Source organism: Brachypodium distachyon, chromosome 3 (genome assembly GCF_000005505.3).
Source record: "Brachypodium distachyon strain Bd21 chromosome 3, Brachypodium_distachyon_v3.0, whole genome shotgun sequence".
Classification (NCBI taxonomy): domain Eukaryota; kingdom Viridiplantae; phylum Streptophyta; class Magnoliopsida; order Poales; family Poaceae; genus Brachypodium; species Brachypodium distachyon.
Window position 1 is genome coordinate 39,341,910 of NC_016133.3, and position 13,169 is coordinate 39,355,078.

Here is a 13,169-nt window from a genome sequence, read left to right on the forward strand (position 1 = left end):
GTGAGGCCATCTTTCCAAATTGCTTGAGGTCGAACACGCTGCTGCCAAGCATCAGCGCAATCTTAGTCATTTAGCGACATTTTTTATGGATCGGAGAGAGTATTAAATTCCGGCGAGTTTCTGTGACAGGTGGGCCTGGGCATTCAGTTAAAATGAACCGTTCGGTTCGGTTTCTCGGTTTAGAGAGAAGTTCGGTTTTCAAAATATTAGACCGATGGGTTTTTTGAAAAATTATTACTCCCTCTAATCCTAAATTCTTGACTCAAAATTGCCCAAATATGGATATTTCTATTTTTAAAAAGTGTCTAGATACATGTAATATTTCGACAACAATTTAGGATCGTAGGGAGTAACTGAGAATTTGGGTCCAAGTTCGGTACAATCTTCGGTTTTGATCGAATAAACCGAACAGAAGTAGATGATAGATCAAGCAAGATAAGGAGAGCACATTGTTCCGAAGAAATCGAATGAATGCAAAGAGCTACATTCAATGTGCCAATCGTACTTGCAGGCCGTCCAGAACACAGCCGCTTGCTGAATTATTGAGCACCGGCAACCATGTCGAGTTGGGTGGAATTGCAAGGGCGCAATCCGCCATCGCCGGGAAGAGATCGATGGGCTTCTGGGTGGAATTGCAAGGGATTGATGCACAGAACGCATCGATGGCGATTTCCTGCCTATGCGTGTGAGGGAACTACGGCGGGTTCCTGCCTGTGAACGATGGTGCGAGGGAACGATAGGTGGGGGCTACGGGCTACTTGTGTGTGCGAGGCCGCGAGGGTATCGATCGGTAGATGGGATCGATGACGGTTGCCTTGGTTCTCTGTGTTAGTTTGTTCCAATTGTTTGTTTTCCCGTATCCTCAACAAATCCTGACTTTCCACGTACATACGGATCAGAACTCAGATTGTTTTTTTTCATATCTTAGATCTAATTAATCTGGACCCTACAATAATTTTTGTCAAATCTAAACTAAAATTTCTGCTATTTTAATTAGATATTAGATTTTTGCACGTGCGCATCACTAGTTCCGTCCAGGAGTGTCTAAAACGTTATTTTTTTTCAACCGTGCATGCGATAGGATTAACAAATCAACCGGCCGATGTTACCGGAACACTTTTGAATCCTCCCTTTTGAGTACGTACAAAAGTAAGATTTTACATGACCATCCGCGAGGCCGAGCCAGAGCGTTGAGCTCGGGGAATTGAACATATCAACATACTCTGCGCTTTGCCGTAGAAAGTAAGCGTTCACTTTCCGGCACGTCTCCACGCACGGGTTCGCCGTGTACGTGCGGATGCCCGGAGGACTGACGCAGGCGCGCAAAGGAACGGGTAGGGCGAGTCGCTGGCCGGATCTCTCATCTCTGGCCGTCTGGCGACGCACTTGAGTCCGTGTCGTGGCCACGAGTCTGCCTGCCGTCTGCGCCTCTGCGTGCGGCGCCAGGCGACGCTGCTGCATGGGAAGCTGAACGCCCGTCTCTGCCGCTTCTTGTCTTGTGCCGCCGCTGAAGATGGGTAGATTCTGCCCGGCAGAACTGCAGAAGAGGTGCTTGGAGAGGTCGATGCGGTGCAGCGAGTAGCTACCATTTTTGAAGCCGTGCACTGGCAGATTCAGAAAACCGACGATTAATTCGTCGTCTCCGATCAAGAAAAAAAATTGGATCCTAACAGACCGAACCGGCCGATGGAGAAGCTCTAGCGGAATAACACGTGAAGTTGTTTGGCTGGGCCTCCAGGGATCGAGTCTACTGGGCTTGGTGACGACGACACTTGGAGGCAGAAAGGCCTGTCAGGCATCAGAGATCGAAATAATTCTTCTTTACAATCATTCGAGACAGGTAGGTTGTCAGCGATGTTCCAATGGGCCCTATTCTGTAGACTGTTCATCTATTGGGTCATACATGGGCCGTCATTCATAGGCCTATTAGATTGCACGTACACGTTCGACACGGTGAAACCCGTGCGCGGAGGCGTGCCGGGGATCGGCGGGAGGAGATGGCACGGCCGTGCCACGGCGGCGGGTTTCAGATGGCGTGCCTCATTCGGTCTCATTCATGAGCCATGGATGAACATGAACCATGAATCATGGCTAGCTAGCTCTTCTTCTTTTGTTTGCACAATGAGCAGGAGTACTATATGCCGAATGCTAAATGGGCGTGACATGAACTGAAAGATGGATTGTGTTTCGAGAAAACATGAAAATTGTTTCTTTCAGGCATAGAATATCATCATACAAACTGTATGCACACGATAGTACAAAACAGAGTTTTTACATTATTGATGTGCCTTATATATAAGTCGGCATATATTGCTAGCTTAAAACAGTACAGGGTGCTAAATATTGATCAAAGCGTGGTGCACTGAGGGAGAGGCATAGTCCATATATGGATTATCTAGCTCGTTATTGACCACCGAAAAACATCACACCACCTTTGAGAAATTGGAGTGAAACAAAATATAGGTTAACAATAGGACAATGTTACTAGCTGACAAGGTCATGGACAAAGATCAATATGCCTTTATTAAAGGGTGTTATATTTTAGGAGCTCTTTTACGGTAATTGTGTGTGCTTCTCCGTACTTTTCAGTGCTCTCGTCAGAATTAATTCTGTCACTAAGAGGTTGTTTGTTTCCTGGGCCGCAACTGGCTAATGGGCTGTTTTGTTTCCCTGGGCCGCCCGATGTAATGCCCGTCTCTCTCCCGACGCCTCCCTGGTCCCTGCATCGATCCTCTTCCTCGCTCCCCTAGCTTCGGCCGCCCGAGCGAGGCCCCTCCGCCACCCGTGCCATTCTCGTCGACCACCGGCGCGCCGCCCCTCCGCCACCGGCACTTTTCCGCTGGCGTGGCGCCTCCTCGGCCGCCCGCGCGCCTCCCACAATCGTCCAAGCGGCTCCCGCGGATGAAGCCGTAGCCCAGCCAGGTCCACTGCGGCGCCATCCCCCATCGGCAGGTCTGAAGAGGCATTGGACGGTGGCGATGCGGACGGCTCCTTGCAGCGCCCCCGCCATGTCCTTCCTTTGACTCGAGGCGACCTCCTTGACTGCAGCGACGGTGGATCAGCTGCCTCCAGCAACGGCGACCGTGGATACGTCTCACCCTGCCGTGTGGTATTGCCCCAGGCGATGGCTACTTGGGCTGAATTTGGGTGTTCTGTTGTGCTGAATTTTTTTGAACCAGCCGCACTGAAAGTTTTGCTGTACTGAATTTGGGTGTTCTGCTGGCTGATGTATTTTTGAAGATGTTGGTTCCTGTGTTGCTGAAGTCTGAAGCTCATGTGTCGCTGAATGTATAGAAATTTATGGAGTGTGCTATTTAGTACTCTCTCCGATCCTAAATTGTTGTCGAAATATTACATGTATCTAGACGCTTTTTAAGAATATATACATTCATATTTAGGCAAATTTGAATCAATAATTTAGGATCAGAGGGAGTAATTATTTAGGCAGGCTTTTCAATCTGAATGTGAATGTACAAAAATCTCATGTATTTTGGATGTGAATGTACATAAATTTCATGTATTATGTCAGTGTATGGAAATCTCATGGCATACATTTTGTAGCATGGTTCTGGTCACCTCATCATAGAAATGAAACACTTATGTTTTGCCGCAAATCAGGTTTTCGGTAAATCTGATTGTTTTTGTGCCAAAACAGACACATTTCTGAAACATAATAAATTACGACAAGGCCAAGGGTAGGTTTTGTTAAAGCTCCACAATACATGTCAAACTGTAGCTTATCTCTTGATCTGAATACTAAATCTGAATGTTGTGTTTTGTGTTGATGAGATATTCATATTCATAAACAAAATGTAAACCTATTGCCGAAGTCTGAATGCTTCTTGTTCACCAAAAGATAGAGATTTCAGTACATTGTCATAATATATGAGATCTCAGTAAATATCTCATTCCAGAAATTTCCGTACTATCTCATTCCAGAAATTTCTGTTTCACGTTCAAAACAGCAAATCTTTCATCGATTCAGGTACAGAAAAAATCCAGCGTTCGTCTTTACAACGAGCATAACACCATTGCTATTTTGTACAGCAGATAACAGCTTCAGGTTAAAGAGCAGGTTCAGCAAACAACAAGCACCAATTTGAATTCAGGAAACAGCGAGCATCTAATTCGATTCAATAAACAAAGAGCATCCAATTCGACTAAGCTAACATCAATCTTCCAAAAAAAGATTCAAAGGGCAATCTTCCATTTCGATTTAGCTAACATCATGGGGACGCCGCCACCATTGCGTGGGGACGCCGCCTGCGCGTGGTTCTGCCGCTGCTGCCAGAGCATGGGGATGCCGCCGGCTCATGGGGCCACCTTTGCCTGCGCGTGGGGGCAGCTCCGCCCGCCCCCGTTCCTGGGGGATCCTCCGCCCGTGCGTGGGGTTAAACCTCTGCCTCCAGCGCATGGGGCCGTGGCTGCCGCCGCTAGCGCCTCCACAAAGCCGTCGGCCTCCTTAAAGCTCAGGCTAGGGATTGCAATCGACACAGACAAGAGGGTGCCGGTTCAGAGTAGAGGGAAAGAAACAAGGGATTTTTCCTCAAAATCACGTTAAAGTTATGGGTGTGATTCCCACCTCTCGTCTGAACCGCACGTCACATATCCAATGCCTAACGAAAAATAAATTGATAATTTTGGTACTTTCCGATACTTTTCGGTATTTTTGTTTTAGTACTTTCCAGTACTTTTTATTTCTTCACCGTTCGATTAACTAGGTTGGACGGTTCCTAAAATCGCCAACCGCTGTAAACCTTGTAATGTTTTAGATGATATGCTTCCATTACATGAGACTATGCATGAGATTAACAAGAACAAAGAAACTGATGTTCTATTTTAAGTGGACTTTGAAAAGGCGTATGATAAAGTCAATTGGATATTTCTTTATAAAGCTCTCCAGATTAAGGGGTTTCCTGATAAATATTTAGATTAGGTCATGCAATTTTTTACTAGTGGCTGTCAATGAGACTTTAGGACTTTTTCTAGAACTAAAAAGACATGGAGATCATTTTTCCTCTATGCTGTTAATATTGTAGTTGATGCTCTAAATGACTAAAGGCTTTAGTTAAAAGGGCACAAAATCAAGCCTTATTTTTCCAAAATTTAACACAAATAGCTTACTGACAATTTTGTTTCTTAAATTGGTCACCTGTCATTTTCAACTCGAAGTCTAGTATATGACTCAATGTTGTGTTGCAACGGTCAAAATATTGTTGCAGCAAGCTAGGCCTCTCTTTGTATTGCCCAAATATCATACTTCACTATATGTAAATTGTAAATATATGAACATCCGAATCGTTTGAGCTGAGTGATAAGATAAATTGATTTTTTTACGCGGTTGGAAGCACGTAGGCGGCGAGTTGGCGACAAAGGTCGGTCACAAGCAGATTGATTTGAGATGGTAGATTATTTTTGCTTTCTCTTTTTCTAAATCACTTGTAATGTATCCTCGAGGATATCCGATAAAATTGGAACGACGAAGAGAAGCATAGCCAATGCGCAAGGATGACACACACAAATCAAGAAATGGTCAAAAAAATCACTTGTAGTTTCATTTATAATCACCAACCATTACAGTTATAATGTTTTGAATTATGAATAAAAAAACTGCGAAATAACTCTTACAACTAAGAATTACATTGAAGTCTTAAAAATCTTCTCTCTGGTATCATTTTTTGCAACACGTGAAGTAGTGCCAAGTTAAGTCATTTGAGATCGCGTCTCTAAAAAGGAGTCGCACCACATTTTTTTTCAGCTTATGCATGAATATCTCTTTTTCAAATACATGTACAAATTTTTTTCATTTTTTTTGTGGGAAATGCATGATTTTTTCGAACTACAAGACGACATTAAAAAAACATGCTAATGTATGTGTTCACTGCAGGGCCAAGAGGCATGCATGGGTTATATGGGGAGGCTCCACCTGGTCTGTCCTCATTCATGAGCCATGGATGAATCTTGAGTCACGTCCTGCCTAAAATGTTGAAAGATGAAAATTGCGATGTATGTCGAGAAAACACGAAAAATGTTTTAGGCACAGAACACTATATATCATACAAATTCTGTGAACACGACAGTACAAAACAGAGTTAGTATGTTATTAATGCGCTTTATATATACTCCTAAGTCGGAGCTGCTAGGTAAAACACAAGGTGTCTGGTATTAATCAAAGCGTTGTACACTGAGAGACCAGTCGACAAATGGGTGATCCAGCTTATGATTGGCAATTGAAAAACATCTAGTATATCACACCACCTTTGAGAAATTGGAGTGAAACAAAATATAGGTTTGGTCGTTTACAGGGGGAGAGGGGTGATCTATCTCACACTTGTACCCAATTTTTTTTAAATAGCAAGTGAAGATTTATCTATCTGGCGTTGGTTACACGATGGAGAATCCGTTTTATGTGAGAAAATTTGCAGCTCCAACTTTGGTTATTCATTTTGGTCACCTGTCTTTTCCAACTTGCGCATCTCCTCGCGATGAAGTGCGTGACTCAAAGCTTGTTTCGCCTCTGTCTGCACGCATTGCCAAAATATTGTATTCCACTAATGTAAACCCTGCAGACTTCATAGCAGTGAGCATCGAAAGACATAATTTGTCGTACAGGATGAACTGATTTTATTTTAGTATAGCACGGTGTCCAGCACAATTGCACGGGGAACATTTTTACATATCTTTAATTTTTTTTGGCTCACGTAGATATGTATTGCTATATAATATTCAGAGAACACCAAGTCAGTATAAGAATTCAAACTTGGTTATAGTAGGCCGGTTGACCATTTGCAAGAGCTGATATGATATTTACGTGAAATTAAATCAATAACCTCAAAGGAAGTTCAGAGATAGGAGTATTAGAGACTCGAATGAAGTTCGAACCATGAACATTGTTTCATCATTCAGTAGGGAGACGCCTCTGCATGCGGAGCCACCAGATTCAAAACCGTCCATTCATCCTCTCCGATCCTGAAAATATAATCCGACAGACCAAACCGGATGGAGCCCTAGTGGAGTAACACGTGAAGTCTGCGGGGACGAGCACCACCAGATGGAGCGAGAGTTCAGCCACGGTCAGATTGATTTCAGACAGCAGATTTTTTTTCCTTTCTGTAACTATTTGAGACGGTAGATTGTCAGTGATGTTTTGGATGAGCCGTGTTCTATACTTAGATTGTTCTAAGCATTTGTTGGGCCCTGCATGGGCCGTGATTTACAGCTTTGTTGTATATGTTGACATTGAGTTGTACACTGATGCTTCTCACATTTTTTTTCCCTCAGCTGATGCATGAATATCTCTTCTAAACTACAGGGACTTTTTTTTTTGCCTTTTTTTTCAACTGCAAATACATGAACGTTTCTTTTTTTCCAGTCCAGAACAATTTTTTTTTTTGCTGTATGTTGTGAACTTGTGGTAGCATAGATGGGTCACGGAGTCCTGCTACACAGGTTGAGCGGGCGAGCGGTCGAGGATGTGTTCGCTGCAGCAGGGCCAGAAGTCATGCCATGGTTTATCGGGCCTACTTGGTTCGGCCTCATCCATGAATCATGAGCATCATAGTCAATGAGCATGCCTATGCGGCAGCCGGCATGCACAATGAGCATGTGTGAAAGATGGAGACATGAATTTTAGGGTATAAAACATGTTTGAGAACCAAACCTCCAATTTCTTCGAGAAAACATGATTTCTTTTTTCAGGCATAGAACACTATCTATCATATAGATTGCATGCACACATAGTTCAGAACAGAACAGAGCTTGTACATTATTGATGTGCTTTATATATAGGTCGGCATTGCTAGCTTATAACACAAGGTGTTCTACTTCTATATAGATCAAAGCGTGGTAGACTAGTCGACAAATGGGCGATCCACAGCTAGTGATTGTCTATTGGAAAACATCTATCACACCACCTTTGAGAAATTTGAGTGAAACGAAATATAGGTTTGGTCGTTTTCAGGGGGAGACGGTTGACCAATTTCACCTTTGGAGCAAAAATTTCCGAAATTGCAAGTGAAGGATCTGTTTGGCGCTGGTTACACATCAGAGGAAACATATTATGTGGTACAATTTTCAGGTCTTCATTTGCTTCGTGACACTTTTGGTTATGAATACGGTCACGCGTCATTTTCGCCGCGGACTCAAAAGGACCCATTCTTGTGTTGCAACGGTCAAGACTGTCGCAACAGCCCTGTCTGGCCAAATATATCATACTCCACTAATCTTTGTAGCAATAAACGTCCGAACATAGCATGTAACATCAGGGGTGGAGGCAGAAAAAAAAACAAGAAGGGTCAGAATAGAAATGATGATTTGTAGGAGGAGGAGGGGGGAGGGGGCAAAACGTAAAAATATGAAGGTTATATGATAAAATAACAAATGCTATATAGGAACTAAAGTAAAATTTCCAAATTATAGGAGGAGCCAGGACCAGGGCTGGCCTGGGTCCCTCCCTCCGCCACCGTGTAACATATTCCAGATTGACCTACCCAGCTGAGCTAATGCGTATCTAATGTGTGTGTGTGTCTATATATATATATATATATATATATATATATATATATATACAACCAATCAGGCAAAAAATATTCCTCTTCTTTCTTCCACTGGCTTGGAGTCGAGAAAAAACGAGCCGTCATGGTCGTCGCCGTAGATCACAGCGCTAATCGCGGAGAGACCGGACAGATCGGTCACAGATGGCGACACATGTATCCGTCGTCGTTATCACAAGCAAGGCTTATCGTGGACCATGGAGTTTAGCACTTAGCAGGTGGTGGCACCCTAACATCCGGCACCGGATTAATCACGTCAAGTTTCTATCGAACTTGGTTGGGGTCTAAATCGTACCCTCTAGCACTAGCTGACGTGAACGATCTGCAAACAAACAACATACTCCACCAGTCGATCTGGCCAAACTTGACACGACGTAGAGCTGCTGCAGCTGCTGCTCGATCGAGTCTCTGCCCTGTTTCTGTCAACGCAACAAACGGCCAATAATCCTTTTCTGTCTTCAGCCTGTCAAATCAACACAAATTCGATCAATACTACCAAAAACATGCGAGAAAGCACTACCTTTTCTGATAAAAATAAATGACTTAGATTTGTATAACAATTTATGCAAATCCACAACACTTATTTTGGGAGGAAGTGACATTATATATTATGGAATTGAAGCGCACACTCACACACAATTTCAGATCCAACTTTCCAATATATAGATATTTAACATGATATATGCATGTAGTCAAAAGTTTAGAAGATTAATTGACTACAGACATGTGTCCGAAAGGTCATGTCTTTTGTGAATTCGAGAGTACATAACAGAGCCTGTACCCATGGCTGGGCCTGGGTACCAAAAAAGGCTAGATGGCCATAGTTTGTCACGAGAGAAGGCAATGCATACATGACATAACAGCCAGGATAAGCACACAGGCACTAGAAAGTAGAAAATGCATGAAGGTTACATCAAATCTACATGCATAGATCGATCACCTAACATGACCCTAATCATGTATCACACCCTTCCCTTCTTACGTACATATAGATGATTGATGCCGCAGTACGAACAGTGTGAATTTCACCTCTTACCCCTATTCACAGTTAATTTGTGACAGTGCTTTACTCAATTTAAAACCGTGTGCCACATTTTATCCATAACTTGTTACGTATTCCTCAACCGTGTGCCATATTTTAACTCTATTCACTAGCTTTGCAGCTGTGGTCAGTGCTCCCACAGCAGTTTCGTTCATGCCCGCCAGCGGTTTCGCGTGGCGGACGCCCACGGCTTGCCGGCGTGCAGTCCCGGCCATCGGGCGCCGCAGCCCGCTCACGTCCAGCACCCGCGCACTGTCCCCGGCCCGCTCACCTCCACGTCGCGCGCACTTCCTTCTTGTTGGATGTTGGAAGGTACAGTAGTAAAGGATAGGTATTAATGATTGAATTAAGTATATTATCATTATACTCCGTATATAAAACACAGAGAAGGAAGATGGCGGCTTCGAACCAACCCGACAGCACGGATTCAGGGAAGCTACAGACACCGAGTTCATGCAGTAAGAGAACTAATACATGCACAAAAACAACAGAGAGCACAAGACTAGCTAGGCTTGGTGAGTGAGCTGCAGAACGTGTTGATGATACGTGCAGAATATCGCTAACAAGAGAACCAAACTAGCTTAGTACGTTGCAAGTGTGTTTAACTTTCTTGGTCCCGGCAATCGTTTGGTACCATTATCTTTTCTTTCTTGAGTGGGTCTGACATGTCGGAACGAGGTCAAAATTTCAAATGGAGTAAAATCTGGCACAACTTTCGCTAGATGGAGTAAATTCTGGCACAACTTTCGCTAAACGGGTTAAACTCTGGCACAACTTTCGCTAAATGAGGTAAGATTAGAGAATTTCCACTAAATTGGATAATTTAAATTTCAAAGTAGAGGATAGAAAATGGAATTCACTCAGACTTGGGGTTGCCGAACGAGGCCTTAATCTTTTGTCTGCAGACGGCGACCCATTTAACCATATGATATCTCAGCTTAGTTTAAGTCTTTGGGGTGAACTAGCCGGTGCATGCAACTTCCAGCTAGCCAATTAACTAGCTTTTTCCAGCTGTGTCCTCTCCTCTATATATACCGCACCCTCTCTAACTCCTCCAATTCAATCCGGAATCCAACACCACACCACAGGTGCATCTTGTACTGATCGACCACCTAGCTAGCTACTTCGCTACCATGGCCAAGAAGCAGAAGCTCTGGCAGCGGCTCTTCTCCGCGCTGCTCTCCTTCCTCCTCCACGGCAAGAGGCCTCCGATCTCCAGCAGGTCCAGCTCCACCTCATCACCGCCGCCGCGGGAGCAGCACCCTGCCTCGCTGCACTTCCATCCTCCTCCCGGCATGGCGGCCGAAAAGCTCGCCACCGACGGGCGGACGCTCGTCCTCGACATCGACGGCGGTCTCCTCGTATCGTCTTCGTCTTCATCATCGTCATCCCTCTTCCCCTACTTCATGCTCGTGGCCCTGGAGGCCGGGGGCATCCTGCGAGGCGCCTTGCTCCTCCTCCTCTACCCGATCATCCTCTGTCTCTCCGCCTGCGTCGGCAAAGGCGGCGGCGAAGACGCGGCCGTGAGGCTGATGGCCATGGCGGCCTTCTGTGGGCTCCGAGAGAACCGGTTCCACGCCGGCCGCGCCGTGCTGCCCAGGTGGCTCATGGAAGACGTTGCGGACGGCGGGATCGATATCGAGGCGATGACGAGCGGGGGATCGAGGGTGGTGTGCGTGACGAGGAGGATGCCGACGGTGATGGTGGAGGGGTTCCTGCGGGAGTACCTCGGCGCGGAGGCCGTCGTCGGGAGGGAGATGAAGGTGCTCTGGGGCTTCTACACCGGTCTCATGGAGGAAGATGGTCGTGGAGACGAGGCCTTGAAGAAGAAGATCACGGTGGATGATGCTGTGGGGTTCTCTGGATCCGTGGAGTTTCTCCAACATCCTATCTCCCGTTATTGCAAGGTAATTACTCCATGCATTAAGCTCACAAATGTTACATGCATGAGCTCCTTTGTCATGCATGTTTTGTTTACCACGTCTTGATCTTTCTTAACTTGTTACTATACATGTACGCACGCAGTACATGTCCTTCGCAAGCTCACATGCATATGCCCCTTTTCCTCTTGCCTTTTTTTGCTCAAACTAGCAGGTGCCGTGCCGTGGCCGATCCATCATTAATTAATCATTCATGTATGTACGTGTACATGCTTTACCCTTTTTTGCTCGTGATGATGATTAAATTCATGCCTTCCTACTAAAACTAGTGACAAAAACAAGACCTCAAACTCAAAGTCACGAGCTTAATGACCCCTTTTTAGTACATGCACAAAAAGTTTGCACGTAGTCAAGCATATAATTATATATTCCCAGTAACATTCTGTAAGGCTAGCTAGCTTTTTCCGCACTGTGCAAGTACATGGGAAGCTTGTGACAACAGTTTACTTTACTACGAATCGAGCAGGAGATCTACCTCGTGACACGGGATCAGGAGGCACCGGCGGCGCTGCCGAAGCCTCGGCCCAGGCAGCTGCACCACCGGAAGCTCAAGCCAGTGGTGTTCCACGACGGCCGCCTCGCGTTCCTCCCGACCGCCGGCGCCACGTTGGCTATGCTGACATGGCTGCCTTTCGGCATGGCCCTTGGAGCTGCCCGTCTGGCCGTCTCGCTCACCGTCCCCTACCGCTATTCCACGCCCATCCTCGCCGCCACCGGCATGTCGTGGCGCCTCAAGGGCTCGCCGCCACCTCCAGCCGGCGTCGGGGGCCGCGGCCGCCACGGGCAGCTCTTCGTGTGCAACCACCGCACGCTCATCGACCCGGTGTACGTGTCGGTGGCGCTGGACCGCCCGGTCCGCGCCGTGTCATACAGCCTCAGTCGCCTCTCGGAGCTCATCTCCCCGATCGGTCGCACTGTGCGCCTGACGCGGGACCGGGAGCGCGACGGTCATGCCATGGCACGCCTCCTGGACCGGGGCGACCTCGTCGTCGTCTGCCCCGAGGGCACCACCTGCCGGGAACCCTACCTGCTCCGGTTCAGCCCGCTGTTCGCCGAGCTCGCCGACAACGTGGTGCCCGTGGGGATCGCCGTCGAGACAGCCATGTTCTACGCCACCACAGCCGGCGGGCTAAAGTGCCTTGACCCGCTCTACTACATAGTGAACCCGAGGATGTGCTACACGGTGCAGTTCATGGACCGGGTGCGCACCGCGCCGGCCAAGGAAGGGAAGGTGCCTAGCACCGACGTGGCTAACCTCGTGCAGAGGAAGATGGGGGAAGAACTTGGATACGGGTGCACCATGCTCACCAGAAAGGACAAGTACCTCATGCTCGCCGGGAACGATGGCAAGTGCTCCTCTACTCCTGCTCCTGCAGCGACGAAGATCTAACTTCTAAGGATATACTGTAAGTCATGATGATGAATTAGTTCTGGCTAGACTCTCTCTGTTTCCTGATCTTGCTAGAACTAAAAAAAAATAGTTCTAGCTAGCCAGACTTCTGGTTCTTTTTTCTTAACAAGCGGGGTGACCCGCGCAGATTGTGCGGCTAGAGTTGTATAATGAATGATATTTTTCATGTATTTTTATTTTTAGTTGTTTTCGAAATAATCGGAATGATTAGATTATTTTGAGTT

General features: G+C 46.2%; 1 protein-coding gene and 1 pseudogene across 1 annotated transcript; both read left to right on the forward strand.

Annotated features, from left to right (window-relative positions):
* Positions 1-5,448: 5,448 nt before the first annotated feature.
* LOC112272156 lies at positions 5,449-5,544 on the forward strand (annotated as a pseudogene).
* Positions 5,545-10,637: 5,093 nt separating this feature from the next.
* LOC100841657 (probable glycerol-3-phosphate acyltransferase 3) lies at positions 10,638-13,140 on the forward strand. Its single transcript, XM_003574517.4, has 2 exons — positions 10,638-11,501; positions 12,001-13,140. The coding sequence occupies exons 1-2, from the start codon at positions 10,728-10,730 to the stop codon at positions 12,922-12,924; spliced, it is 1,698 nt and encodes a 565-aa protein (XP_003574565.1). The 5' UTR covers positions 10,638-10,727; the 3' UTR covers positions 12,925-13,140.
* Positions 13,141-13,169: the final 29 nt, after the last annotated feature.